General features: G+C 36.9%; 2 protein-coding genes across 2 annotated transcripts; one reads left to right on the forward strand and one right to left on the reverse strand.

Moving 5' to 3' along the window:
- Window positions 1–883: 883 nt before the first annotated feature.
- Window positions 884–9,879, reverse strand: LOC110383840 (seroin). Its single transcript, XM_064042986.1, has 10 exons — window positions 9,725–9,879; window positions 6,310–6,541; window positions 4,506–4,554; window positions 4,162–4,174; window positions 3,806–4,079; window positions 3,512–3,542; window positions 3,316–3,325; window positions 3,122–3,190; window positions 2,635–2,658; window positions 884–1,890 (listed from the first exon to the last, which is right to left on the reverse strand). Exons 2-10 carry the CDS (start codon window positions 6,359–6,361, stop codon window positions 1,639–1,641), a joined length of 774 nt encoding a protein of 257 aa, XP_063899056.1. The 5' UTR covers window positions 6,362–6,541; window positions 9,725–9,879; the 3' UTR covers window positions 884–1,638.
- Window positions 9,880–18,682: 8,803 nt separating this feature from the next.
- LOC110383843 (spidroin-1) lies at window positions 18,683–25,680 on the forward strand. Its single transcript, XM_021344763.3, has 3 exons — window positions 18,683–19,245; window positions 23,238–23,430; window positions 23,721–25,680. Exons 1-3 carry the CDS (start codon window positions 18,833–18,835, stop codon window positions 23,889–23,891), a joined length of 777 nt encoding a protein of 258 aa, XP_021200438.3. The 5' UTR covers window positions 18,683–18,832; the 3' UTR covers window positions 23,892–25,680.
- Window positions 25,681–25,853: the final 173 nt, after the last annotated feature.

Raw genomic sequence — 25,853 nt, forward strand, 5'->3', positions numbered from 1 at the left:
AAGTAATCTAACCTCATAATGTAGGTAATTTACCTATGTAGTGTAGACTTTTACATCTACAGTAAACGTGTATTTTTAATTCGGTAAGAAATAACAATATTGCTGTATCTACCTATAATGATATCAATCCGCAATTTTGGTTTATGTCTGTGAAATAGCATTACGACAATCTGTGCATTGCTTTGCGTGTTCAAATAGGCGGCGGAAATATTAGAGACTCGATTATATCAAAATAGTTTGTGTAAAAACTGTTCTTACTGCTTAATAACATATAAGGATACAAAAATTAGGTACTCTTTCATTGTTTGTTAAGTAGTTGTCGTTTCAAAGAAAGCGGAGCCGTATTTACTTAAATATTCACCTTCGAATATATGTACCTACCTATATCGGGTGTGTCGTTCACAATCACATTAAATCATATCGCATATACTTTATGATATTCTATGGCGAATTGTAAAAAAATAACCTAATCCATTCAGTGGTTTAACCACAGGAGTCATTTTTCGTTTTTATAATTTACATCATGTGTAAAGCAGAGATAAAGTTAGGAGTATCGTATGTTTTGATCAGTTGACAGCTGTCAGTTTTCAAGGGAGAATTTCAGTTGCTTGTAATGACTGACTTTTATATGGTGTTCTAATTTTTGCACATTTTTATTCCATTTACTTTGTTTGAAAAAATCATTTTTTTATTTTTACATATTTTTCTTTTATCTTTGTGTTAATCGACATATTCTAACCAGTATATTAACGCATTTCATTGAATGTGATTATGAACGACACACCCGATATAACTTACCTACTCTGAACTTAACTGAGTTTTTTCGGAAGATCGTACTATTTGAACTTCTCAAGGAAAAAGGCAAATAAAATAAAACAAGAACGAAAGTAATGTTATTTATTCATTATCAATACCTACACTTATTTTAAATTATATAAAAAACTGATATGTACCTATGTTACGACTACCCAAACGTCACAGTTCCCCAGAAGCTCCCTTTATCTTAATTTTGAAGAAACTGCTAATGATATAATAACAGTAATTTACAAATAAATTACACACAATAAAACTTGAATTTATTTACAAAAAGTTAGGAGTCAAGAATAAAATTACAAAAATAATGATTATGCAGTTCGCCAGAATATATTTGAAATAACATTCAAAATTACTTGTATTTACAAAACTGGAAGATGCAAGTTGTCTTATTCCACCATAACTTTAAGCAATTCATAAAAAAATCTCAATGCAACTTCTTTTCCAATTTCACAACAGAATTTTTGATAATGCTTAACTACATAAATACAAAACTTAAAAAAAGTTTATTAATTGATTATGCTTGTATTACGATTAATTACATTATAATAGTATTACCATACACTGTAGACTTTCAGTCGGTCGATAGTTTCCTTGGGCTCATAAATCAGCATGACGATGAATGGTACGCATATTACAAAGATAAGGCATTAAGCCGGTATCAGAACGACTGAAAACTTTGATTGGAATCAAAAAACATAAAAAAAACTATCGGCCGACTGTTTAATCTGCAGTTTGCGGGTAAAGTTAGTTCATGACTAATCACTGGTTCAAATAACTAAGTGAAACCTAAAAAATATATTAAAAAGTATCGACAAAAAAGGTTTACCGCTCAGGGCCTTTACGGAACGATATAGTTTCTTCATTTACTTTACCATTGTCATTTTCTACTCTTATAACACTGGCTTCTTGATTAACGACGCCATTAACATTGGAGCTATGGCTGTGGCTTCTGACAGATTTTCCTTTGAAGTATTCATTTTCACCAGGTACAATTTTCTTGAGCCTCTCAGGGTTTAGTGGCTCGAAGTTGAATTCGAATTTCTTGAACCTATTATTATGATTAAGCGGTTTGGGCTGTGAAAGAAACAAAGATAATAGTTATATCGCAAACTACATAAATATATACTATACTAATATTAAAGAGGAAACACTTTTTGTCTGTTCGTTTTTTGTGCCCTTAATGCTTCGAAACTTCTGAACCGATTTGAAAAATTCTTTCACTGTTGTTAAGCTTCACTGCAAGAGCTCTTCCTAAGTGACATATGCAGGCTATATTTTATCCCAGTACGGACAGTATTCCGCACGAAACGCGGGTAAAACCTTGTGAAAATGGTTAGAAAATCATATAATCAACGATAATCCAATGTATGTGTTTATACATATAATCTGCTACACAATTTAATACCAGCTGTACCTATAATATATACTACTACATTCATTTCTGTACAATTCGTTCCAAAATCTATTACAATATGGCCAATATTGCTTTTGGAATGCAGTTAATATAAAAATGTTACTTTGGTTCTCGTTATAATAAAGTATGTTTCTACCGTAATGGAAAAATAGAGCTTAACATGTAACAAGAAAAAAAAAATCAACTATCTGTCTGACATCCACAACCTACCGAACCACAACACGATACCCCTTGGTAAGACTAGTTGTCAGACTTTTTGGTTTCGACAACCCATTACAACAGCCAAAGTTGTCCATATGACTCGTCGTAACAAGATGGTTACATTGGTCACCCATCCATGCACTGATTATGCCAAGCGTTACTTAAAAGAAACAATAATCAACTAATTTAAAATTCGTCATTACCTGTGGGACGTCGAATTCAAAGAACTGAAACAATACAAGATATTTTAGTTATCATTTCCCAAAAAGTCAATTCAATAGTTTAAGTAGAAAAAGTGAGGTATTCCCCAAAGCGCCACGTTTTGTTTAGTAGCGCTCCCGATAACAATTGCTACTAAATGGAACAATTGATAATGGAAATAATGGAATAATTGATAATGGAAATAATGGAATAATTGCTCCGAGAAATAATAAGTGGTGTTTTGCAGCCAAGTTTAAATGAATGATTTTTGACTTTCATTAGATTGCCCCATCGCATCGGGTGCGTTTCAAAACAGTGGCGCTTCCAGTATACCTCGAAAAAGTATTAGATAGCACATAGTTAGTAAGTAGATTAGATTAGTAAAAGGTGTATAGTGTTCGAGTAGTTTTGTAAGATAGAAGGTATAGTTCGTCTTTGTAGAAAAATGACAGTTTAGACATAGTTTTTTTGTTTTGCTTTTTTACCTTATTCTGTGCTTTCTATGCTCTCTGAGCTTTGTGTATTTTCGTTTTTATTTTCTATTTGTTCGTCATCTTCCTGTGGTTACAAAATGTTTGTTTATTAATATAAGGGTTAATTGTATTGTAAACTTATATTATTGTGACGCACGAATTACTTAATTAAGTTCCGTTTTTACTAAGTCTTTTGTTATAGCTTCTTACCCCGTTATTTCTGAAACAAAAAAAGAAGTCTTTCATAACATTTACTTTAACATACATGGATTCAGAAATTAAAATCGTTTAGGGAAACAATTCATACATTTTACATAATGTGATTAAAATACTCTTTCCAGTCACTATTCAAAATAACAAATATTCAAAATAACAAATATTCAAAATTCAATTAATTTTCACTTACCTTGTTGCTAGTTCTGGTGGCGAGTCTCCGGCTGAAAATTAATATACATATTATTGTCAATTTTCATTGTTTACAGTACGGCTTGAACTCCCGAAAAATAACTAAAAGAGAGTATAAAATTGTATAACTACTACGGGGAGATTCGTAGCGAGATGCGTGGCGTATAGGGATGTTACTGCCTACGCCGTAGCCACTAAATTCAGGCTTACGGAAAATATATTTTTGTAACTTCACGTTTATTTTGATGCTTACTTGATAAATTTATCAAATTAGTTTTTAACCAAAAATACGTACATTTTTCTATCTTCACATTTCCATCATTGTTGATCAGGATGGTGGAACCGCCTGTTTTGACCAGGTTCCCTTCTTCATCCCTCCTCATTTCAGACTTCGAGCTGACGACAACACCGGTGTATGTACCTCCTTGACCTGGCTTTGCATTCGCTATATCCTCATATGTCGGCATTTTTGGAAATTTGAATTTCGGGAACGGTGGGAAGAAGGGCATTGGAAAATTGGGCATTCCGTTCATTGATCGGGGTCTGGGTATAGGGGGGAAACGGAACATCTGCAAATAATAACAAAGACGAACTATGCTCGTTACTCTATGGTTTATGTGTGTGTTGTGTCTGTGTGTGTGAATATCTTACCGGTACGGGAAGTCTGAAACAATTAATATAGAAATTAGAGGAGCAATTTAATCAATATGATGATCTTCCCTCGACCTTTACTCGACTACGTTTGAGGTTTAGGGCAAAGCAAGAAATTGTCTTGTTTTCTATTTTTGGTTCTTTATCCTTGTGGACGCATCCTAATACACGAATAGGATCCGAGTGGTGGTCAGACAGGTCTGTCCAAGATAGCCTGGGTTTACACAAATTTTGTTGACTTCCAAGATCTTTAGCCACAAAACTTGTTTATTTTGTACATAATGGTGGGATTTGTCATCGGAACTGGGAACTGTACCCATATGACATAATTTTCTAATACTTACGGTGGGAATACATCGTCGTTGTCAGGCCATGGGAAGCCAGGAAATCCAGCTAAAAGCATAACACCATGATCAATGAATGTTTAAATAATTTTCTATTGCAATCGCAAAGTAAATATTTGGTAATTTTACAAAAGACTTTTGTTCGCGACAGACGCATCCGTGCGCCGCGAGTGCAAAATCATAATGCCTGAGTGTTCGTGTATGCGCGTTACTATTTATACTCTAACAATTTTGTGATGAGGGTAATGAGCAAAAGGTGCCGTGAGCCGCGCCAAGGTATGTTTTTCACGTGCACCCTCCTTCTAAATTGTTATAGAATTCTGTTCAGATTTTGATAGGGCTTTAATTTGTAAATTATAGTGTTTTTTGATACCAAATTGTAATAGTTTTGTAGCGGTAACCTTAACCTACATAGTTTTGTATAATAAACATAATAGTTCTGCCGTTTAAGGCCTGATTTACCCATGTAAACGTTTCTCGATAGCGAAAATCCTAGACTTTCATTAGTGAAATAGTGTTTAACTGAAAGCCTAGGTCTCATTGTATAGAAAATAACTTAATTTATAGAAATATTGTTAATAGTTTAAGTTATAGAACAATAAATAATGTCTGTGCTTTGACTTTCATTTCACATGCAAATTAACAATACTAGGGCTTAGGTCACATTGTTAGGATTACTATCGCCAGATAGCCCATGAAATGCTCTAACACACACTGCCTTTCGTATCGAGATACCCCCCATAGTTTGTTTTTTATCTCGAGATAATCTTCACATAAGGGCCGATTTCACATAGTTTTTTATAGTTATTCGGTTATAGTATTTCAGCCCTGAAGGTATGCAGGGTGTGTGTGGTATAGTTCAGTAGCGCACTTCATGGGGCGTCTGACGCTATGTGTCCTGCAATGATATCATGTACCAATTGTTTGTAATACTGCTGTTAAATTGAAAGGTCAATAAAACTGAGGTTGGTCGGAGGGACGAGAAATCGAGGTGCTCGTCACGGTAAAGTTTCGAGCTCATTCGGTGCGCAAGCGCCGCCGTACAAATCGTAGTCATCGGTATGGATTTTTTGATAAGTATAACAAGTAAATAGTGAAAAGTAAATAGTGTAATTATAGTATGGTAAGTGCGTCGAAGCTCGTCCCTTCAAGACTCCTGAAAAATATATGAAGACTTATTATTTCACCGGCATTCCTGAACCTATAGTAGCAGAAAGTCTAAAACCCGTCTAAACGTATTCTTGTTTCTGAAATTCCTGTTTCTCGCCACATCGTAAATACAGTCCACTCGCCCAGACGTCCAAGAACCAGCGACCGACGGGGCGTCAACGTCTCGAAGCCACCCCATAGTACCTGCTTCTGAGCTACGTCCGTCCCGCACAACTTTCTTTTCTTAATTTGGAAATATGTGAAATAAATCGTAAAAAAACACCTACAGCTTTAAAAGTTGCTTCGTATTAAGAATCTACCTGTGTCTTGTCTATGTTTACACAACTGCACATACGCAATAGACAAACGAGCTGTGTAAACGAAATATACAGCCTTTCTATGAATTTCAGTACAATTTGAATTCAAATACAAAAAATATTGTAATGTTTTTTACATTTCAAAGTTTATTTACTGCAATCTTGTAAATTTTCAAACGATGTTAAATAAAATATAAGTTAACAAGTTAATCAACTTTGACTCAACTATAATGTCTTTGTTTGAGTCCGAAACACAATCTTTCATAATATAATTACTATTTATTTTCACTGTAACACTTTTTTCCTAACAAAGAAAGGATTCAATGAGTAACACTTACCGCTAGCGATGGCGACCAAGGAAGCGACTATTAGAACAGTCGTGACAGCCATTATATGGCCAAGATTTTATTACAGGCAGCAAACTATTCACAATATACGTCGCATTAACCAACAGTGAATAACTGAACACCTTACAATGCTCGTTCTTTTAAATATCATGCATAGTTGTTGTTCTTCAGCCAAGCTGTGCAAATAGTGTGACGAATAGGCCTTACATGGAAAATTGTGATGCTGAAAAATACAACACAGTTATTTAGTTTAATTCTCGGAGCGTTTAACCAACCGGAGGCGACATTGCCGTGCCTCCCTCTATGCTAAGGATATGAGACCACCCTAGTATTGCTCGTATGTACATATGTGCGTCAATTTGGTCGTGTGCGTGCGTAATTATGTGATCGAAAATGAATGAATGAATGAGCTATCAGTACTTCTTACATTTGCCTCACTCCCGGCGAGTTTATTGAATGAATTTTGCAAAGAGATTTGGACACATTGCGGCTCCATTTGGCTAATGATCTAAGGTTAAATGCCCCCACACATGGTGTGTTTAACGCCTATTGGCAGTATGGCAAGCTATTGAAATAATCTAGATTATTACTGAGTTACGGGTATCAGTTTTATTAAAGGCTATATAAAATTAAATGCTCACTGTACCTGTAACCAAGTAGCACTGAAGGTCACTACTGAATCTGACATTCCAGATTCGATTTGAGGGTATTGATTTTTGTTTTCTAACGTATACCGGGTTTCCCGAGTAACTGGGTTGGGGAGGTCACATAGGCAGTCGCTCCATGTAAAACAGTATCACTCTGGTTAGACAAGTAGGCAACCCCGACATAAAAAGAGTCCTGGAGTTTCTTGCCAGCTCTTCTTCATGAGACCAAAAATATATAGTACGATTTCTAAGTAGATTGGTTTGTTTTATATATATTTTTTTTTATTTGGTAATAGTTTCTTATGTCGTTTCCTTATTGGATGAAATTAAGAAGCCCAAAGGAAGTTCAAGGGTGCTTTTTAGACCTAAACGCCGAAATCTTTTTCAGAATTGAAAAATATATAATTTTATTATGATCAATATACACTCAGCGGCACGGAATTTGGCCCAAACAAACACAAGTAGATATCAGCCCAGATAGCTGTTGTAAATTCTAATTTCATATGACATATTGTTAGTCCTTTCGTAATTGATAATTAAAATACAGAAAAATGCGTGTCTGTTTAACTTTTATAACACTAGAAACAGATTCCGTTGTTGGAACACAAAGCGGAAAGTTAAGTTTCAATTCAGATAGAAATTGCCGAAGTACTAAGCACGTTCCAAAAAAAAATTATGATTATGATCGTTTTTTGTTTCTCCTTTTTTCACAATTTGATCTGAAAATTACCCTTGCTGCAGCTCAAGTTGCTCAAGTAGTGTTGCTAAGACGTCAAGGGCGGAAGCAGCGGAATATGGTTGAAACTTTAAGTGCACTGCGTAAAAGTTAAAGATATGCATAAAAAATGTATGACCAGACTGGCCTTTACACAAGAAGACCAAAAAGTGGGGGTGTAAGGTGTTCGTCGGCGCACGACGACCGATTTATCGTACGTGCATAAATGAAAAATCGGTTTCTCACTGCGTTAGAGATACGCCAGCCTTTGAAAACAGCAAGAGAAGTCAACGTCCGTAAGCCTACAATAAGAAGAAGGATGGAGGAACAGGATGTGCGTGCTCGAAGACCAACTTGAGGTCCGGAACTTCTCCTGCACCATCGCATAGCCAGACTTAGGTTTGCAAGAGAACATTCAAATTGGACGCACGACCAATTGAGTAAAATTTTATGGACCGATGAATGCAGAGTCGCCTTAAGAGCTCCAGACGGCCGTGAACGTGAATGGAGAAAGCGCGGAGAATGGTTTCTTCCCACCACTACCAAGCAAACAGTCAGTTTTCATGGTGGGTCCATCTTGGTTTGGCGAGGCATAAGTTCAGAAGCCCGTACTGAATTATTGGTTGTCGAAAGTCGTCTGACAACAGTGCGGTATATTGAAGAGATCCTTCAAAATCATGTTTTACCCTGTCAGGGATTCATAGGAAGTGAAGAATTTCGTATAATGCAGGACAATGCTCGACCTCACACAGCTCTTTGCGTAACTGATCACTTGTTCGAGGTCGGTATTCAAAAATTGGACTGACCTGCAAGAAACCCAGCCTTGAATCCTGTAGAACATGTCTGGAACATGCTTAAAAGACAGGTCCAAGCAAGTCGTAACCCACCACGGACTCTCAGTGAACTGAAAACCGCGCTGGTAGCTGCCTGAGAGGAGATCTCTCAGGTGGAGATAAAAACATCATCCAGAGCATGCCAGATCATATGCAGGTAGTCATCAGATCAAGAGGAAGAAACACCCATGATTAAAATTCGATAACTTTCTGTTTTGTTAAAAATGTTGAATTTAAAAGTTTATGGTGATTATTGCGGTAAAGTACTCTGTTTCCTAACTCAATGAAACTTAATGAACATCCTCACAATTCTGTTGTTTGTTAGTCATTTGCCATTGGAAAATGAGTAAATTAAATAATTTTAAAATAAAAATTCTAATTTTTCATTTAAATAATGGTTATAAGGCCCAAATGTGCTTGGGCCAGATTCCGTGCCGCTGAGTGTATGTATTGTTGCACGTGCTTTACCAGTATTTGATAAATCCGTTGATATAACGACGCACAACTTGTGACAAAATTATATTATATGCAAATAATTGTATTTGTTATTTATTTTATGACAAGTTACAATAAATTGTACATACAATAATTTTGTTAAACATAATAGTTTAAATAATAGAAGAAAGCAAATGAAACTATGATAGTTACAAAAGTATAAGTCAGTGCAGTTCAAAGGGACCGAGCGATCGCAGCGTCCAGCGAACTAGGATTGTGATATTTCTGCCATTTTCGGATATGCACAAGATCTACGGACTACAAGAGATATGTATTGTATTATCCATCAGTTTTCATATTTTCAACTGTCTCTCGAAAAGCTTTCCTCTGTTTTTAGTCACATTTTCGTGATATAGTAATTAGTCCTTCAAGTGTGCTTAAATTTCGTTCGAACCTCTTCTGGTTAACAACTATCATTAGCATATAAATTTGTGATCATCATCGGCCCATTGCTGGACACAGACCTAATCTCACAAACAGGAGGATTGAGCGTTAATCATCACGCTTGCTCAATGCCGGTTGGTCAAACCAAAGTACACCCTTGAAAAACCTACGTACTGACAACGCAATTAGTGTAACTCCTATTATGATTTTGATATTTTATTTACCTAGAAAATTAACACACACAAGAAAGTAATATTCCCCAGTTATAAGGTTCATTCTTTAGACATGAAGAAAATGAGTATTAATAAGTCTGCAGTCTTTGTCAGTCTTACCTGAAAACCGCTTCAAGCCCTGACTCATCACACATGTGATTCACAATACACTGCTGTTTTTAACTCAATAAGATGCATGTTTTCCACCAACTTTTATAATTACCATATCACTAGCATGACTAAGATTATTAAACCGTTAAATAACATGCATTTATTTTTAATTACTATTTCTATTGAAAGTCATTTGGACACACTACAACGCACTACACATTAATTAGTCTTATCCTAACCTGAATTGGATATACTTTTAAAATTATGTGTTTGAATATCCAAATGCAATTTGCAAACACACTATTGTCTAAGCGTCAAGAGACGCATTAAAACCTATGTATAAGTAATATTTGCTTGCAAAAGAATAAATCCGAACACTTTGAATGCACTCAATTCGAAAAACAATATAAAGGAAACCGTGACTGCCGTCACACTTAACTAACGATGACATGTTTTCTTGCAATTAAAGGTATCATTGTCACAAAATCCATAACAAACCATGTATTATTCATTTTAAATATTTTTGGAATTTATACGTATACATATCACTTAGGTATATAAAATCTAGAGTATGTACAACCAAAACTGAACGTATTCAATAGCTACTACAGATAAACTCCATCCTAAGCTTTTCTGGAAGAAATTCCTTTTTAGTGAGAAGACCGCCAATTGCACTTCTCTTCTTGTTAAATAATTATGGTGTAAAGTAAATAATAATCTATTTAATCCATCTATTAGTTACATTAACCACTACTTGTACTTACCTTTTTCACTCCAAAAAGATTTTCACAGACGTACATTTGCATATCACACACTCATACCTTTATGAGAAACATGCAAGCAAAGAATTTCTCCTCTAAGTCTTGATAAACAAACATGGCTTTTAATGACCATATTAGATCCGACTTGTTATTGCACTAACCGTACAGTTTTCAAGGAAAATGAAACTGATAAGTCTTATATTTCATATTTTTCTATACCTACTTATTTTGTTTCAGCAGTTTTTTTTTCTGTTGTGGTACTATTGGCCCCAAAAGGAGCAGAGCAAGAAGAAGAGGATCCATAGGAAAATGTTCGTACATATTACGCGTATTTGAATCTGTAGCATCTGGTAAAGTTTCATTTCTTCCCAAGTAACTAATTAACTTCTCCGTCTGAGAGGAGGCCTGTGCTGTGCCCAGCAGTGGGACGATATAAAGGCTGTAACAGTAACTAATTAATCAAGTAATGTTAACTTCTTCTTACTGTCCTGTTTATTAGGGGTTGGTGAAATATTTTTTCCACTACTATTTCTCCCTATCACTCGTCAAACTGACACTCACAATAAGTCGGGATTATTCATCCTTCCTTGTAAAGCACTGGTACCCAGCTGCATCCGGTTAGACTGGAAGCCGACCCCAACATAGTTGGGAAAAAGGCTCGAAGGATGATGATTCATGTCATTCTTCAGGCACTCCATCCATCATTTCTAAGGTCTTCCTATCCCTCTGTATCCTAGAAGATAATATCTACCCATCAGCTTGGTGGACCGTCATTCACCATCTCTTGGTGAGTGACTGATCAAATGATCAAGATCATCTTGCTTGCATAGCCGTGCTGCATACCAAATCCGACCAAACTTTGAGCCCAGTCAGTAAACTCGTCATAAACGTGTTGTCTTACGCAAAATGTGTCGCAACAATGTTTACAGTAATTTAGTACAAAATGTACAAATACATCCGCGTTGGACTTAGTAGGTGGTAGGTGGCAGCCACGTGAGTCGTGACGTCATTCGATGCATCCTTGCATTAATGAATGCGCTTTCGAAGTTGCAACATGAAAGTGTTATACAATTTTGACGTCACTGTGAACAATGTGGGATATTGGGAGATGTTAACTGGTTTGATAAATATATTGTTTAACTGCTGGAATGCCGCTAATTAGATAAATCAATTGTGCCCGCGTGGATCCGCACCACCGGCATACAAGGGGTTAAGTATATTGTAGGTACTTTAGGAACACTTGCAGCAAGGACTAGGCAAGAAAAAGACGTTTAGGTATTAGAGAAAGCTACTTTCTCCAAAAAAATAAAATACATACCTATATCCCCGAATAATACAAAGGAAAGGTTTTCTAGCCATTTTGTTTTCCATGTATATATATACCTACCCAATTTCTCTGCAAGCTGTGAAAATCTATGTTTTATTAAAACAATAGGCATTCAGTAGGTACTTAACAGTAAAAGTGGAATAAATTATAAAATGATTATTTCGTTCTTATCAGAAGAATGCAAGTCAGATTGCCTGGTAGGTGCAAAAAGCCCATATTACCTACTGCAATAGAAAAACCCAATATAATCAATGATTACCTAACAGGTAGGTATTTAAACTTATTAGTCTAAGTAGTCTATTAATGTACTCCAAAAGGAAGCTGTAGGCAGTAGGTATTTGAGTAAACTGTGTTTTACCTACGTGTGACATCTACAAGTAATTTATAACTCAAATAAAACCTTAATCTCCTTTCTGCCAACTGGGCTGTTTACTAACCCAACTAAGTTTTTCTTAAATCCGCCTTTGCAATTGCGACAACTATGCCAACAGGTGGGTAGAAGCTACAAATGGTTATAGAAGGAAATCCCCATTATACAATGGTTACTATAATAATTTAAAGATGGTAATTTGTAACCGTTATGTAAGGAATAAAATGGCGATTTATTATTGCTAACACATTGGCATTAGTCTATATTTACCAAGGTTAGCGGATATAGAAAAGTTTATTGTTTTCTTATCTAAGCCAAGTGCTGATTCATTTGGTACAGTCAGGTCTCTACATTTTTGTTACACTGTAGGTATACGCAAAGTTTATATAAGAATGTGTGCATCAAAAGTGTAGTTGTGTGGGTGTGTGACGTGTAACGTGACGTAGAAAATGACACGTCAGCTCCCTCACATGAAAATTGTTGGTGTATTACGAGATTTTGTGTGGTAGCATAAAATTTTTGTCACGCAACAGTTAATTGAAAGATCTCAACGGTAGGCGCCTACGTGGTCCTATATGTATATAAAAAAACAATGATGAACGTCCTTCTTTTAGCGATTTAAAGTGTTTCTTAAACTTTGTAGTTCATTCACGTAAATTCGTGTAAGCCGAATGAGAAACATTCTTAAACTATGATGAATCAATTTTCAAGAAATAAGTCGGTTACTTTTATATGTCACCCTTGATTCCACGGGATTTACTCATACACCATCAAAAGATCGATGTAAAATTGTTGAAAGTTGTTCCTAAGACATCTTATATTTTCGAGTCAGCTATAAATAGTCTTTCAACGTCTCAACAATCCCTCAAGCCCAAACCTTGAGTTCATTGACAGGCGAAATTCCGGGTCTTTATGACGTCAAAACCAACTAGTTATCTTATTTCGCCTTTCTATAATGCCTACAAGACAGGCGGATCTGACTTCACCATAACGGGAGTGAGAACAATAAATGTCTCATTTGCATGCCCGCGATTTAAATCTTAAGCTGGTAAGAATGTTCTGAGAATGCTTGGAAGTTGTTGTTTTAGACTGGTTCTCTGTGATGGTGACGTCTATAAAGAGGTTATGTTGGTACTCATTTTATTTTATTGGTGTGGCGAAATAAAAATAGGTGATAACTGGTATTTTTTTAGAAAAGTCCCGATCCTTGATCCCACAAAATCTTGTCTAATTTTGTTGTTGTGGGAGTTGAGAGGTGAAGCAACAGTACGAAGGTACCTCTTCATTTTCGTAGAACTTGTTATACATAACTGCTTCTAATCTTTTTACGGTAGTGGTGTAGGGTTCTAAAGACTATATTAAATAGAGGAATTGGCTTTCTCCCCTAAGACGACCCACTGACCCTGCAATATTAAGTATATCTTATATACAGCTCTTCTTAGTGACACCCGCATCAAAAATCTCGCATATTCTTTTTTGACAGCTCTTAATTCCTGAAGGCTGTCAGTTTTTATATGTTTTTCTGTCCTTGGCTAGTCGGAGCAATTGCTCTGAATTCCAAAAGAAAACGATACCTACTTAGGTATAGTTTTAACATGTTTTGAAGAACATTGATTATCTATCACCTTTAGAAATAAATGGATACTTACAAATGTAACAAAATCATACAGATGTTCACAACTCTGACATGACACAAGACCATACTCACTAGAAGAAATGTTTAACCGATGAGCTCACGTCACTAAGTATTAACACAAATAATTTTACAACATTCTGTCGTATCACAAACAAGCTTGTAACACTTGAGCAACCACATGACATGATCGACATTGCTTCAGAGCACCTAAGTCTTGCAAACATTTGCATAGTAAGCAGCTAAACTATTAGACAAAGGAAGGTATGTAGCATTGTAAACAGTGGTTTAGTGCATAAGCACGCAACTACTAAAAGTAGGTGTAGATGCATTTCTGCTTTTTGACCTACGAGATTAGGTACATTACAGTCTTATTAAGGAAGACAGCTATTTATTAGGTACACCTTTAATTGGTAGCAACTAATGGCAGCTGCTAGCAATTAGGTAGCAACTATCTACATGTCTTTTGAAGGGATCTATGAGGAGTGACAATCAAAAACCATCTTTTATAGAACTACATTTTTTAACGACTGATAGCAAAGCAAGGTTGTACAAGTTGGAACACTCAATAATACTACCTATTCATACATACACTTTACACAATGAAATTAAAACTGAAGCACTCGAATCATTTACGTCTTGCATGCGTTGTGTCATCATGTAGCCTTAACCCATCGAGGAAAACTGTCTAGAGGAAAGCTGTCTCCCAATTTAAACAGTTGACGTTAGTATACAAAGCTTAGATTCGAAATATAATATGTACCTGTATCAGCTCTTATTGTGACCACAATACATTATGTACATAATCTATTTAAATGTTAGTTATAGTCACTGGAACGCCAAATATAAACAAACAGTAGGTTTAAATGTAAATTTGAACACGTACTAACATATCAGTGGTACATCTTTATTGTAAAGCTCGCTTCATACCGTTGGCATAAAAGTAGATGTCTAAACCTGAATTTATTTCTTCTACTGTATCTTTAGCTAGGACTTTCAAGGACTGGACAAGGACTACATTATTTTACAATTTGAATAAATAATGTAGTAATTGTCCAGTCCTTGAAAGTGCTCATAATGTCCTACAGTGTTTTCATATTTATAATAATATAATTTTCACTTATAATACCACAAGAGCTTCAAAATTATCGGGTATTTCCCGATAGGTTCGTTGCAAACAAATGAAGGAGTCAAGTTTTTCAGGTTAAAAAATCACGAGCGCGAAGCGCGAGTGATTTTTCCTGAAAAACTTGACGACTTTATTTGTTTGCAGGGAACCTTGAGGGAAATGCCAGATAATTATGAAGCTCGTGTGGTATTCGGGAGATTATTTTTCCGTCCCAAATGTCGGCCACAACCTGTCAGTTTGACGTAGCAACGACCAGAGAAAATATTCAAAAAATTTTCAGTATAATACCATGTAGGTTGTACCACGTGACGTCGAATGGTGCAATTCTATTGGTCGATATTTGGGTCGGAAAAATAATCATACTTATCCAAAAATTTCACATGCCCATCTCATAAAATTCTCAATGATAGCTTAAGTTAATTTTAAGTTACTTACAAGGTGCTGATATCTGATACATGTTTAAGTAACCAGCTTTGTGCTCTACTCTTTACATAAAACGCTAATGTATTCAATTCTCGTAAAACAAATTAAGCAACGCGTTCAATGTCATTGCTAACTGATGCGCACGCGCCGCTCGTTGTGAAATTACGCATCTACGACAAATTAGGATTAAACATTAAAATACCGACACGCCTTTGACTTTTAAGAGTAGGTTTATTTTCCTAAGGTACGTATATTTTGATTTATCATGAAAAAGTATATATCTTGTTGTTCCTTGCTTGACTTGCGTCTCGTGGAAACTAATGCCAGTACCGGGCTTATCGGGTATATAGTCTACGTTCCTCGGGAAGAGAGTTGCTTCGTAGTGAGTGTAGCTTAAGGTATTAGTTTCACAGCCTTGAGGGTACAAACAAAAAAAGCAATAAAATATTTCTCCTTTATTATATTATAAGTATAGTTAACTTTATATACTTTCAGGTTACTGAATAAATATTACACCTATAGGTATGTACATACTTATGTATTCACAACTCAATTAACTCACAATACATACCTACATAGAATTTACACTGTAAAGGTATTTTACCGGCGCGGCGTAAAATATGCTGTTTAAATTCTTTCACGAATTCCAATGTACGTATATGTGCAGGTTTATCGATTTATGTCTACCTATGTCTTTGTGAGGGTGCAATTTTAACACTACGAAGGGAAATGCCTAGTTTTGGCCTAAACATACACTTACTTGAAACAATAAAGACGGATAGAAATTATTTCAAGAAAAATTAATTTTTCATCTACTGAAGTTTCTTGCTTCAATTTTGTACACATTTATTTTTAGTTGGTATAGTCAATACTGAAAATAAATACCTTTATTCAAATAAAAAAAATTATTATATTGATGTTAGGAAGCATTTAATTGCCCTACACACCGAGATTTGATCTTTGAGTGTTCCGAAAATTCTCTAATTACATAATTCAATTCTGAATGTAACACAAATAAGTATGTTCCATAACTCTGATATCATCGGTTCGGTGACTAAGTCCGATTGCCTTTTGTAATGCTTGCCAGACAATCGCACTTGTATGATTCATAATTAAGTCACTTGCTTGACCAGACTTTTGGATAAGTGAATAGATAAATACATAGATTTTTTGAGTTTTATATTTTGCATTGATTATTCATTATATTATCTGGTTATTTAAATTGGCCTAAAATTAACTTCATCAAGAAATAATAAAATTACACTATCTTCTATTGAATACGAATTCGTCGTAATTAAGTGGCACGTCTGTGCCTTTTTTACCCGACAGTGATATAATGAGGGTTATTTTATTTCTCAACTTTGCTAGGGCACTTAGGTACATACTTTGAGATTTGGTAAGAAAACCTTACCTCTTGTAAAAATTATGAGAATAATTTTCAAAAAATAATGGGACTAATGCTTCTGGTTTCTGACTGATTAATGCTCAATCTTTCTCCGTGTGAGAGGAGGCCTGTGCCCAGCAGTGGGACGACAAAAAGGCTGTAACTATAATGGGACCAATTTTCAGCATCACAAGTTGAGGGATAACATCGATATAACAATGAATGATGAACATTGACCATTATGCGATAATGTGCTTCGATTGCAGACCGTGACACGGCGCGTGCGACCCCGGCCTTGTTCGCACTTACCTTACACTTCGGCACTGATAGGGTCATCACATAACAATCAAATTATATTAACTATTTGCCTAGCTCAATCGCTCCTTGTAAAACAGTGGTACCCAGCTGCATCCGGTTAGACTGGAAGGCGATCCCAACATAGTTGGGTAAAGGCTCGGAAGATGATGAGTTTAGCGAGACCAAAACAGGAGCTGGCATTCAGACTATCGCTGAAAACATGTAGTTGAGATCCACTGTTTTGCCTATCAGGCCCCATCTGATCTCCACACCAAGTCACCGAGTATCTACCACGGATTCTTTCTCTTAGCGTAACTGTTACTGTACTGTACTGTACTGCAAAACCATCGAAGAAGACTTTAGCGAATGTTCGAAATTACTTCGAATACATAGGAGTTCTGACCAGCAAATATCCCGTTGGTCTAGTTGTCTCAGGAGTGACTGAAGTGCCCGGGGTTCTGAGTTACAATCCTGGGTAGCCGATCTTTGAGTGTTTTGTAAAACTGTCATATAACAGCATGGAGTCTGGAAGTTGGTAAAGCTTGGGAGATACGTGAAGCCGTCACCGACTGCACCCAAGTAGCAGTCGTTGTCAAAAATCCACTTGAAAGCAGTCACTCGGATTTGAAAAAACTCTGAGACTGGGTTGTTAAAATTAATAGTTAGGTACGACAACCTTAAAATATAATGATAGGATATGATAGGATAGAGCAATCTGCTTAACAAGTGCTATTTTACGACAAAGATTTAACCGTTACTTGTTAGTCTTGACGTAAATTATGATGTTCACAAGGTTCAAGTAATAAGGATGTATTGATGTCGATCCAAAGAGGAATTATTGCTTTTGAAGAGCTTTACGTTCCACTAGCCGTAGTCCGCGACTTCAACCGTGTTATGAGAGAACAGTTTCAAGCTTTTGTAAAAAATCATTAACGCGATTTGCAGGAATTGACTCGAAGCTGTAGTCGTAGTTTTTCTTTGTAAGGTTGGACCAAGAAGGCTGGTTGTAAATAGAAATTAAGTTTATTTCGGGAAACAGTTATTGTAGGTACAACTTGATATATCTTAACAAATGATCAAATGAGATAATAAGATATCATTTCCATTAAGGTAAGGTAAGTATAAGAAAAATATTTAACAAAATAGATAAACCTGTTTACTACTTTTAATAAGTCTAATAAAAAATAAAAAGACCACTTCTCGCAATACCGCTACTTTTATAGAGATTAGAATTATAAAATAAGATTTAATTTAGTATTTAAATTAAAAAACAAGCTTGATAAACTTTAACCCCCTGACATTTTGTGTGATAAATATAGTAATTTATGCTTTCATCAATACCTAGTTCGTTAAGCATTCGTATTTCCATATTTTGCATAGAAGACCACACGTCACGACTGCATGTATTTAGATAATGCGATGCGCGGTAAATAAAACCTCGGAATTCATCAGCTTCCGCGGCTGACCACACGCTAAGCAACGTGCTCGGATTGTTTAACTGTCAAATATGTAGGACACTTGGATTTCCCAATCACGAGCTGCACCTAAGCCGTCTAATTTTCCCGTCACCGCTGAACACAATAAAGTCGTTAAATTTAAAAAAGGAGCACTTCTTTTACGGCTCGGGCACGTAGGGGGGGGGGTGGATAGTTGGCAGGATGTCGTCTCGGGCGCAGCGCAGTGGGTTTTCTGAAGGCTGCGGCGCGTGCCGCATGCCAACACCGGCGGTGACCTTGTGCGACCCTATTAAAACAAGATACATCGACGATCTCACGTAGTCACCAGAAGACACCATGAGGTTCATCTACACGTGTTTGTGCTTCGCCTCTGTGCTTAAGATCGTGCTGCCGGCGCCCGCCGACGGTTTCGTGTTCCCTGATGATCGGAGACGGGAGAAAAAGTTGGAGCCTGTGATTACTCCACCTGTTCTACCAGTTTTAGAGCATTTGGAGCGTGATCCGAGTACATTGTTACCGCACGAGAGACGGGCTCCAGGGCCTAGTCAAGTGAAGCCGAGGTTTGGTTTCGGAGGAGGTTTTAATGTCGCTCCCTCTGGAAATGGGGGTTTGACTGCAAGTGTGAGCAGCAGTGCAAGTGGTCTCGGAGCCAGCCAGTCAGCATCACAGTCGTTCTCGTTCGGATTCAATGAAGGGTTCAGCGCATCTCAATCCGCCAGCCAAGCGTCGTCGTTCAATGGATTCGGAAGGTCAGTAACCTTAGTGTTAACGTGGAACTGAGTTAGTAAACACTGATGACATATTAGCATATCTATACATATAATAAATCTGTAGAAAAGTAATTTTTGTACATTGAAGAAATTGACAAAAAAAATAGCCAGCATGTTAAAGGATAACTAACAGAACCCATTTCCATCATTTTTGTCATTTTTGTCTGTTTGTCTGTTTATCTGTTTGTTCGTTCGGGATTCACGTAAAATCTACGAATTCAAGGCAGGCAATGCTTATATACAAAAATTCTACGTAACTTGGGGTATTACTTAGTTTTTGTTTCATCGAAATCGATTCACTCTATCAAAAGATATGATTAATTTTGTGAATTCAAGATGTAAAATATTACGACACGCAATCTGTTTGTCAAAACTGTACATTTGAATGTTGTACTTATATTAGTTGATCGGCCTATTAATCTTTACACAGAAAATCACACCTTTATAAGTAACTTCGGAAGAAAAAAAAAATGAAAATTTTGTTTAGCCAAGGTTAAAGTAGCTCCATCTGTGGTAATCTGTGTTAAATAAAATACATAAAATTTGACAAAGGAGCGAGGTGGTAAATGACAATAAATTACCATACATTCTTTATAGAGGATTATTATTTCAACAGATGGAGTTGTGTATTTTCCGTAATTCACCATATTTTAACACGTAGTGTAATTTTTCGATAGACATTTCAATAGTGTTTGTCAGTTTGCCGTGCCACATCAAAATCCAATTATAATTATTACCTTGATGAAAGGAAAATTAATAGTTCTCAGCCAAATTTAAAACGGTGCCATCTAAATAATTTTTTGAACATTATGTCAAAAATGATGACTTTAGTATAACAATTAATTATCATTTAAAGTTACAGATGGAGTTCATATCAGGATTTTTTCATAAACATAGTTTAGCTTATCTTCCACTAATGTGGTGGCCTTAAAACAAATTACTTTGAGTGAGTAGTATTAAGTAGACCTTAATTATTTTTTCTGATGCAAAATATGTAAACTTAATCCTAGAAGAAATGAGGATCTGTCTCTCGCAAGCGCTGCTAAGCGTGAGGTAGGTAGGTAATGTAGGATTCTGTAGCTTTAAGAACAAGCCCAGATACAAAGTGCAGATAAGAAATGGGAGCTTTCTCGATTTAATACCATACACACGTAAAATGCTTTATGCGTCTGAAAACGAACACATTGCGCGTCGCATACTAGAGACATGCTTACTTTCAACTTCTGATCGCAAATACACTGGTCACGATTACGAACAGTCTCAGTCTACCCGAGCCAAGTCTAAAAAAACACCTTTTATATAAAACTACGTTTGATGTCATTCAATCACAAAGACAGAATTGTTTTCTGTTGCAAATCCTATCCACCTGTATCCTATCCTAATCCAGCATGCATTGCAGGTGTGCATTGCACAAAAACCAATGGTATCCTATTCGAGAAGTCAAAAGAGTCGACCTGCCAACGTCAGCTTCTGCGCTAAGCAAGTGTTCTTAATAGTACCATCAGAATTACATTCATCGTTGAATGAGGTGAATAAATTTTCAGAAACCGCAATAACAGTAGGAGCCAAAGCTTATGATCGCTTCATAGAGCTCTGATTGGCCCCAGGTGACCAAGTCAGGTCTGATTTGTTCGTTCATCAGATCTTTGAAAGTGTTTCGGTGGATACTGTCGTCCTGTGTGACACAAAATATGGTATATAAACGTCTTCCGCAAGAGCGAAATTTTCCCGGTGTGTGTGGTAGTGACGCACAGTATACAACACTTATGTTTCTTTCGATTTGCTGGCTCCACCAAGAAATGACAAATTGCAAGCGTACATTTTGAAAATCTTGGCAAAACTGCAGGTTTCAAGTACGAACTCGGGCGTGTAAGTAGCGCGGGCGCCGCGCGTGCGTCGCGTTTTGCTGCCCTGCGGCATTTACCTATAGCGCGCTCGCGGCGCGCACGTGCCGCTCTCCTTGACGTTTAACTGCTAAGGCGTTTAGCGGGCGGCGGGGATAGCGGGCGAAGGGGTAAGAACGCAACTCGAGCGCCGCGTGCTCGCGTGCACATGCCGTAGAGCAGCAAAACGCGACGTTCACGCAGCGCGCTCGCGACGCCCGCGCTACTCACACGCCCGAGGATCGCGCACGTCTAATGTGGGGTCAGCCTTACCATATGGAGTAAGTGCACAGAAAATCCCCGTCATACAAGTGTTTCTCCCCAGTAGTGAAACTATCCTACCCTATGCGCCTGCTGATGATGATGACTCATTTTATCATCCATCCAGCTATTCCCCAACTATGTTGGTGTTGGCTTCCAGTCACCGAATCTGTTTGAGTACCAATATTTTGCTTGGAGCGACTACCTATCTAGCTACCTTCAATCCAGTCAACTACACAAGACGATATCCATGGTAAGACTGACAGACTTTCTGGCTTCTGATTAGTCGCAGCAGCTGCAGAAAATGTACAAATGACAGCTTTGTCAGACTCAAAGCATATAGACATAGATTATAACTGTTTCCTGTGAAAATTATTTACGCACCATACGTTATAATTTTCCAAATTGGCTGACTGGATCCAGAGATATTCACAACGTCACAAACTTTACTTCGTTTGTTTAGATAAATGGTCACATCCACAACACTACCTTGATCAATGAATCTATGCGACTGCTAAGTGCTAATCCTAATTATACTGTCACGTGAAAGAATACACCTACGGGATAAGTAGTATTTTGACTATTCTATATTGCCCACGCAGACGAAGTTGCGGGCAACAGCTAGTTTCTAACTATTAGTGATGGCTACGCGTTAGACTTTAATCCGCAAAAAAAACCGGTATTGTCAACTCGGCATATCTATTTTATGGAATTGATTTTAATATTAACGTATCCTTTATATAAAATATCCCGGCAATTGAGAACATCCCCTAACTGTCACAACATTTAAAACATACCTGCCTACCCATTTAACACACCTACATTCTTGTCTTGTGTAGAATCAAAACCGGATGACAGTGAATAATTAGTTGCCTAATAAAATCTATACTAATATTATAAAGCAAATATAAATATTATGAAGAGTTTGTTTGTTTGTTTGAAGGCGCTAATCTCAAGAACTACTGGACCGATTTGAAAAATTCTTTCAGTGTTGGATAGCCTATTTATCGAGGAAGGCTATAGGCTACTTTTTATTCGGGTTCGTGCCGTGGTTCCTACGGGATGCGGGTGAAACCGCTGACAGAAGCTAGTTCCTGATAAAATATTAAAGTTCTCGACCTAAAGGTTAAACAAAGCACTCGTATAAAAAGTCCTGGTTTTCCCAAATATGACTCAATTCCTTGACAACCTACTTTTAAGGCACACGGATGTAGGTAGTTAGCATGTACTATGTACTTACACTCATATGTACATATGTACACTTTTCTTAAGTTCTGGGTCATATTATTGCGTCTTGTTATATCGTATCGCATTTGTCGAATGTCACTCTTTCATAATACCTCGGACATAATCAAATGATGTTTTAAAATCGATCAAGCTTGAGTGTGTCACTATAATCTTTTAAACAAAAAATCCACGTCCATTTTTATATGATTTTTGGAAGAATCCGTGTAATATTATAGTGAACTAAGTAAAAATTACCATGAGTAATTAGGAACTAGAACAACGGTTTTGAATAACTGCCGGACATTTACAGAGTTTTAAACTTTACTTTGTTTTCAGTCATTCCCATCAATTTATTTTATTTTAATTAGAGTCCCCTTTTACACAACAGACGCATGTTCGGCATAGTTTTAATTGTCGCGCTTTATTTCGATTCTCAACCAAAGTTGTAGGTTGGATGTTACATGATTTTGTTTGGGCAAAAATTCTAATTCTTGGTTAACCTACTCTCGATACAGGAGAAACTACATGTTATTACAGCGTACTTATGCAGTATAAAAAATGTATATCCACCTATTTAAAAGTATATTTTTGCCATTCCAGTGGCTTCAGCGGCAGTCAGGCGAGTAGCCAAGCAGCTTCGTTCAGCGGCTCCGGGCTTTCAGGATCGGGGGCGGCTTCGTCAGCATCAGCACTCGGCAGTGGTTTTGGTGGGAGTGGCGGGAGTGGAAGCCAGAGCGCGTCTTCGGCTTTCGGCTTCAACTCCTTAAACGGCTTCCAGCAGCAGCAACCTGATGTAAGTATAAAGTTTGTTGATTATGTTGATTGAAAAGGTTAAAGTATTTTAATGAGTAATAAATACATTTTTGGCGCCTAATATACTTAAAACTTTAAAACATTCAAGTTATCTCCATTTACTTAAAGCTGGAGATTACTGTAGCAGGTGAATAAATTAGATAGATACGTAAAGAATTCCGCCTTTTCTCCATTCATTCAGTCGCCGAAATCTTTTCTCTATTACAAAAATAAGGACATTGTTAGAATTATAATTTGGAGTCATAACATATTTATTTCTCAATTTTTCAGTACTTTGGCGAAGGCTTGCTGGACGTTAGACATCGGGGAGTCCCCAACTTCCCCTTCCCTAACTTCGTGGGAAGAAGCAAGGGCGTTGGTGCTGCGGCCTTCCGAAGCGGGAAGAGTGGGCTCTCATCGAGGAACAGGGACGACTTTCTAGCTGTTCTAGTTTCCGACTAAACGATAATATTCTGTACCAAAATATGCAAGAGCAATAGTTCCTTTACGAGACTATATCGACGGCGAGCGAAAACCTCGTAAGTGCAAAATACGTATGAAACATTAGGTGGAAGATATAGCTTTGCGACATTATCTCCCAAAAGAAATTTCAGCAAAAATGCATTTTCGAGGTTTTCACTCTAAGAAGACGGTATGTAGATGTAACCACATAATACAAAATAGCTTTTAGTATGAAGCCAAAACACAAACTCCTTTAATCGTATTCTATGACAAGACGTGTATTGCTTGGAACACTAGATTACTGTCGCAACTATTTTGTGGCCTTAAGGCAGAATTCCGTGGATAGCGGCTACGACAGCCGCGCGCGGCTTACGGCAGTCGTCGGCCGCGCGCGACAATAGTCAACCTATGAAAATGTATGGCACCGTTGCCGAGGTCCGCGACAGTCGCGCGCGGCCGACGAATTTCGTGAGCCGCGCGCGGCCGTATGCATCTCAATATGGTCTAGCGCTTCATAACATCTATAGAATTTTAGTAAAACCAGAATTGAATTGTTTTTTATTTAGTCGGCAAAACTTCCTTTTGTTTTCATTACAATACAGATGCTTTTGAATCAGTATTTGGTAGTATCTTTCATCATCTCTACTTTTTACAGATAGGGTCGATTGGTAATCTATTTTCATAATACAGCCACAGCAACACATCATCCTCTTCTTCTTCAAAGATATCAATTAGCACTTCGACTAGAGGGAACGGACGAACAAAATCTACTAATTTCAACACAATGCCGCGCGCGGCTTACAAAATTCGTCGGCCGCGCGCGACTGTCGCGAGCCTCGGCAGCGGTGCCATACATTTTCATAGGTTGACTATTGTCGCGCGCGGCCGACGACTGTCGTAAGCCGCGCGCGGCTGCGTCAGCCGCGACCCACGGAATTCTACCTTTATAGTAGGTAAAAGTTGTTCGCATGGTAGTAAAAACTTGTGGTTTTAACGTAACACTGTATATTGAAAATTGAGCCATAACTTATCACACGTGGATTAATTATGTACTGTCGTAAGAAATTAATGTCTCTGAATGTTTAATCAGTTTAGCATTAAAAAAGCAATATAGTGAAGATTTATGGCTTATGTGAGTCAATTAACTATTGGCACAAGAAATTGAAAAAAAAAACTATTTCTCAACTCATTACGTATTAGCTGCTCAATTGCTGCGAACATTTCTATTTTATTTAAATTCGGTTACCTGTAAGTAATGAGATGTGCGTCAAAAAATTGTGTAAATAATTAAAACAGTTGCTTGGAAATCAAATTAAAGTACTGCCTTTAGGTACCAAAAGCTCGTCTAAGCTGAAATGACACGCTTCACGAGCAGGACGTAAGTAATCGTAGTGCACCGTGAATCATTTCAGCTTAGCGAATGAAAGGTAAACTTTTATTTATAAACATCAACATCAAGCATCAACATGTTGCCACTCGAAAACAATTGATGCTCAACTAAAAGACAAATTATGCTTGTTTCCCGCAACATTCTTGTTGCTCGTGGCCAAACAAAAGTTTACCATGGCTTTAAGGTTCTAGGCGTACTTAAAATGTGGTAGTGGGCCATAACACTTCAGCTTACCCGGGCTGTACGTGATACGATACTTCATTAAATAATAGATCCTACCTGCATAGTTAGGTTTAAGAAAGTACTCGTTAAGTAGACTGCGATTTATTTATTGCTTTAATATTTAAGTTGTTGTTTTTAATTTAATCATTTTATAAAATAAATATTATTTTAATCAAATACCTTTTACCAAACCTTTCCTTTTTTTGTGAGAACTTTTTATAGAGAAGTACAGAGGTGGTTGTAACTTCTTGATTAAGTAGACAAAAGTTATGACAGATGTGTTTTCTCCATTCTTCCTCTCCATTTATAGGTACCTACCTAATAACATCCCCATGAATATTGATGTGTTA

The sequence above is a fragment of the Helicoverpa armigera genome, chromosome 3 (genome assembly GCF_030705265.1).
Source record: "Helicoverpa armigera isolate CAAS_96S chromosome 3, ASM3070526v1, whole genome shotgun sequence".
Taxonomy (NCBI): domain Eukaryota; kingdom Metazoa; phylum Arthropoda; class Insecta; order Lepidoptera; family Noctuidae; genus Helicoverpa; species Helicoverpa armigera.

Excerpts from the sequence above, each read along its gene's own strand:
- LOC110383840 (XM_064042986.1), bottom strand. The coding sequence starts at position 6,361 with ATGGCTGTCACGACTGTTCTAATAGTCGCTTCCTTGGTCGCCATCGCT. Across the intron at positions 4,555-6,309 it reads CTTGGTCGCCATCGCTAGCG|CTGGATTTCCTGGCTTCCCA; the intron begins GTAAGTGTTACT and ends TTATGCTTTTAG. Across the intron at positions 1,891-2,634 it reads TTGAATTCGACGTCCCACAG|CCCAAACCGCTTAATCATAA; the intron begins GTAATGACGAAT and ends TTTCTTTCACAG.
- LOC110383843 (XM_021344763.3), top strand. The coding sequence starts at position 18,833 with ATGAGGTTCATCTACACGTGTTTGTGCTTCGCCTCTGTGCTTAAGATC. Across the intron at positions 19,246-23,237 it reads TCGTTCAATGGATTCGGAAG|TGGCTTCAGCGGCAGTCAGG; the intron begins GTCAGTAACCTT and ends TTGCCATTCCAG. Across the intron at positions 23,431-23,720 it reads TCCAGCAGCAGCAACCTGAT|TACTTTGGCGAAGGCTTGCT; the intron begins GTAAGTATAAAG and ends TCAATTTTTCAG.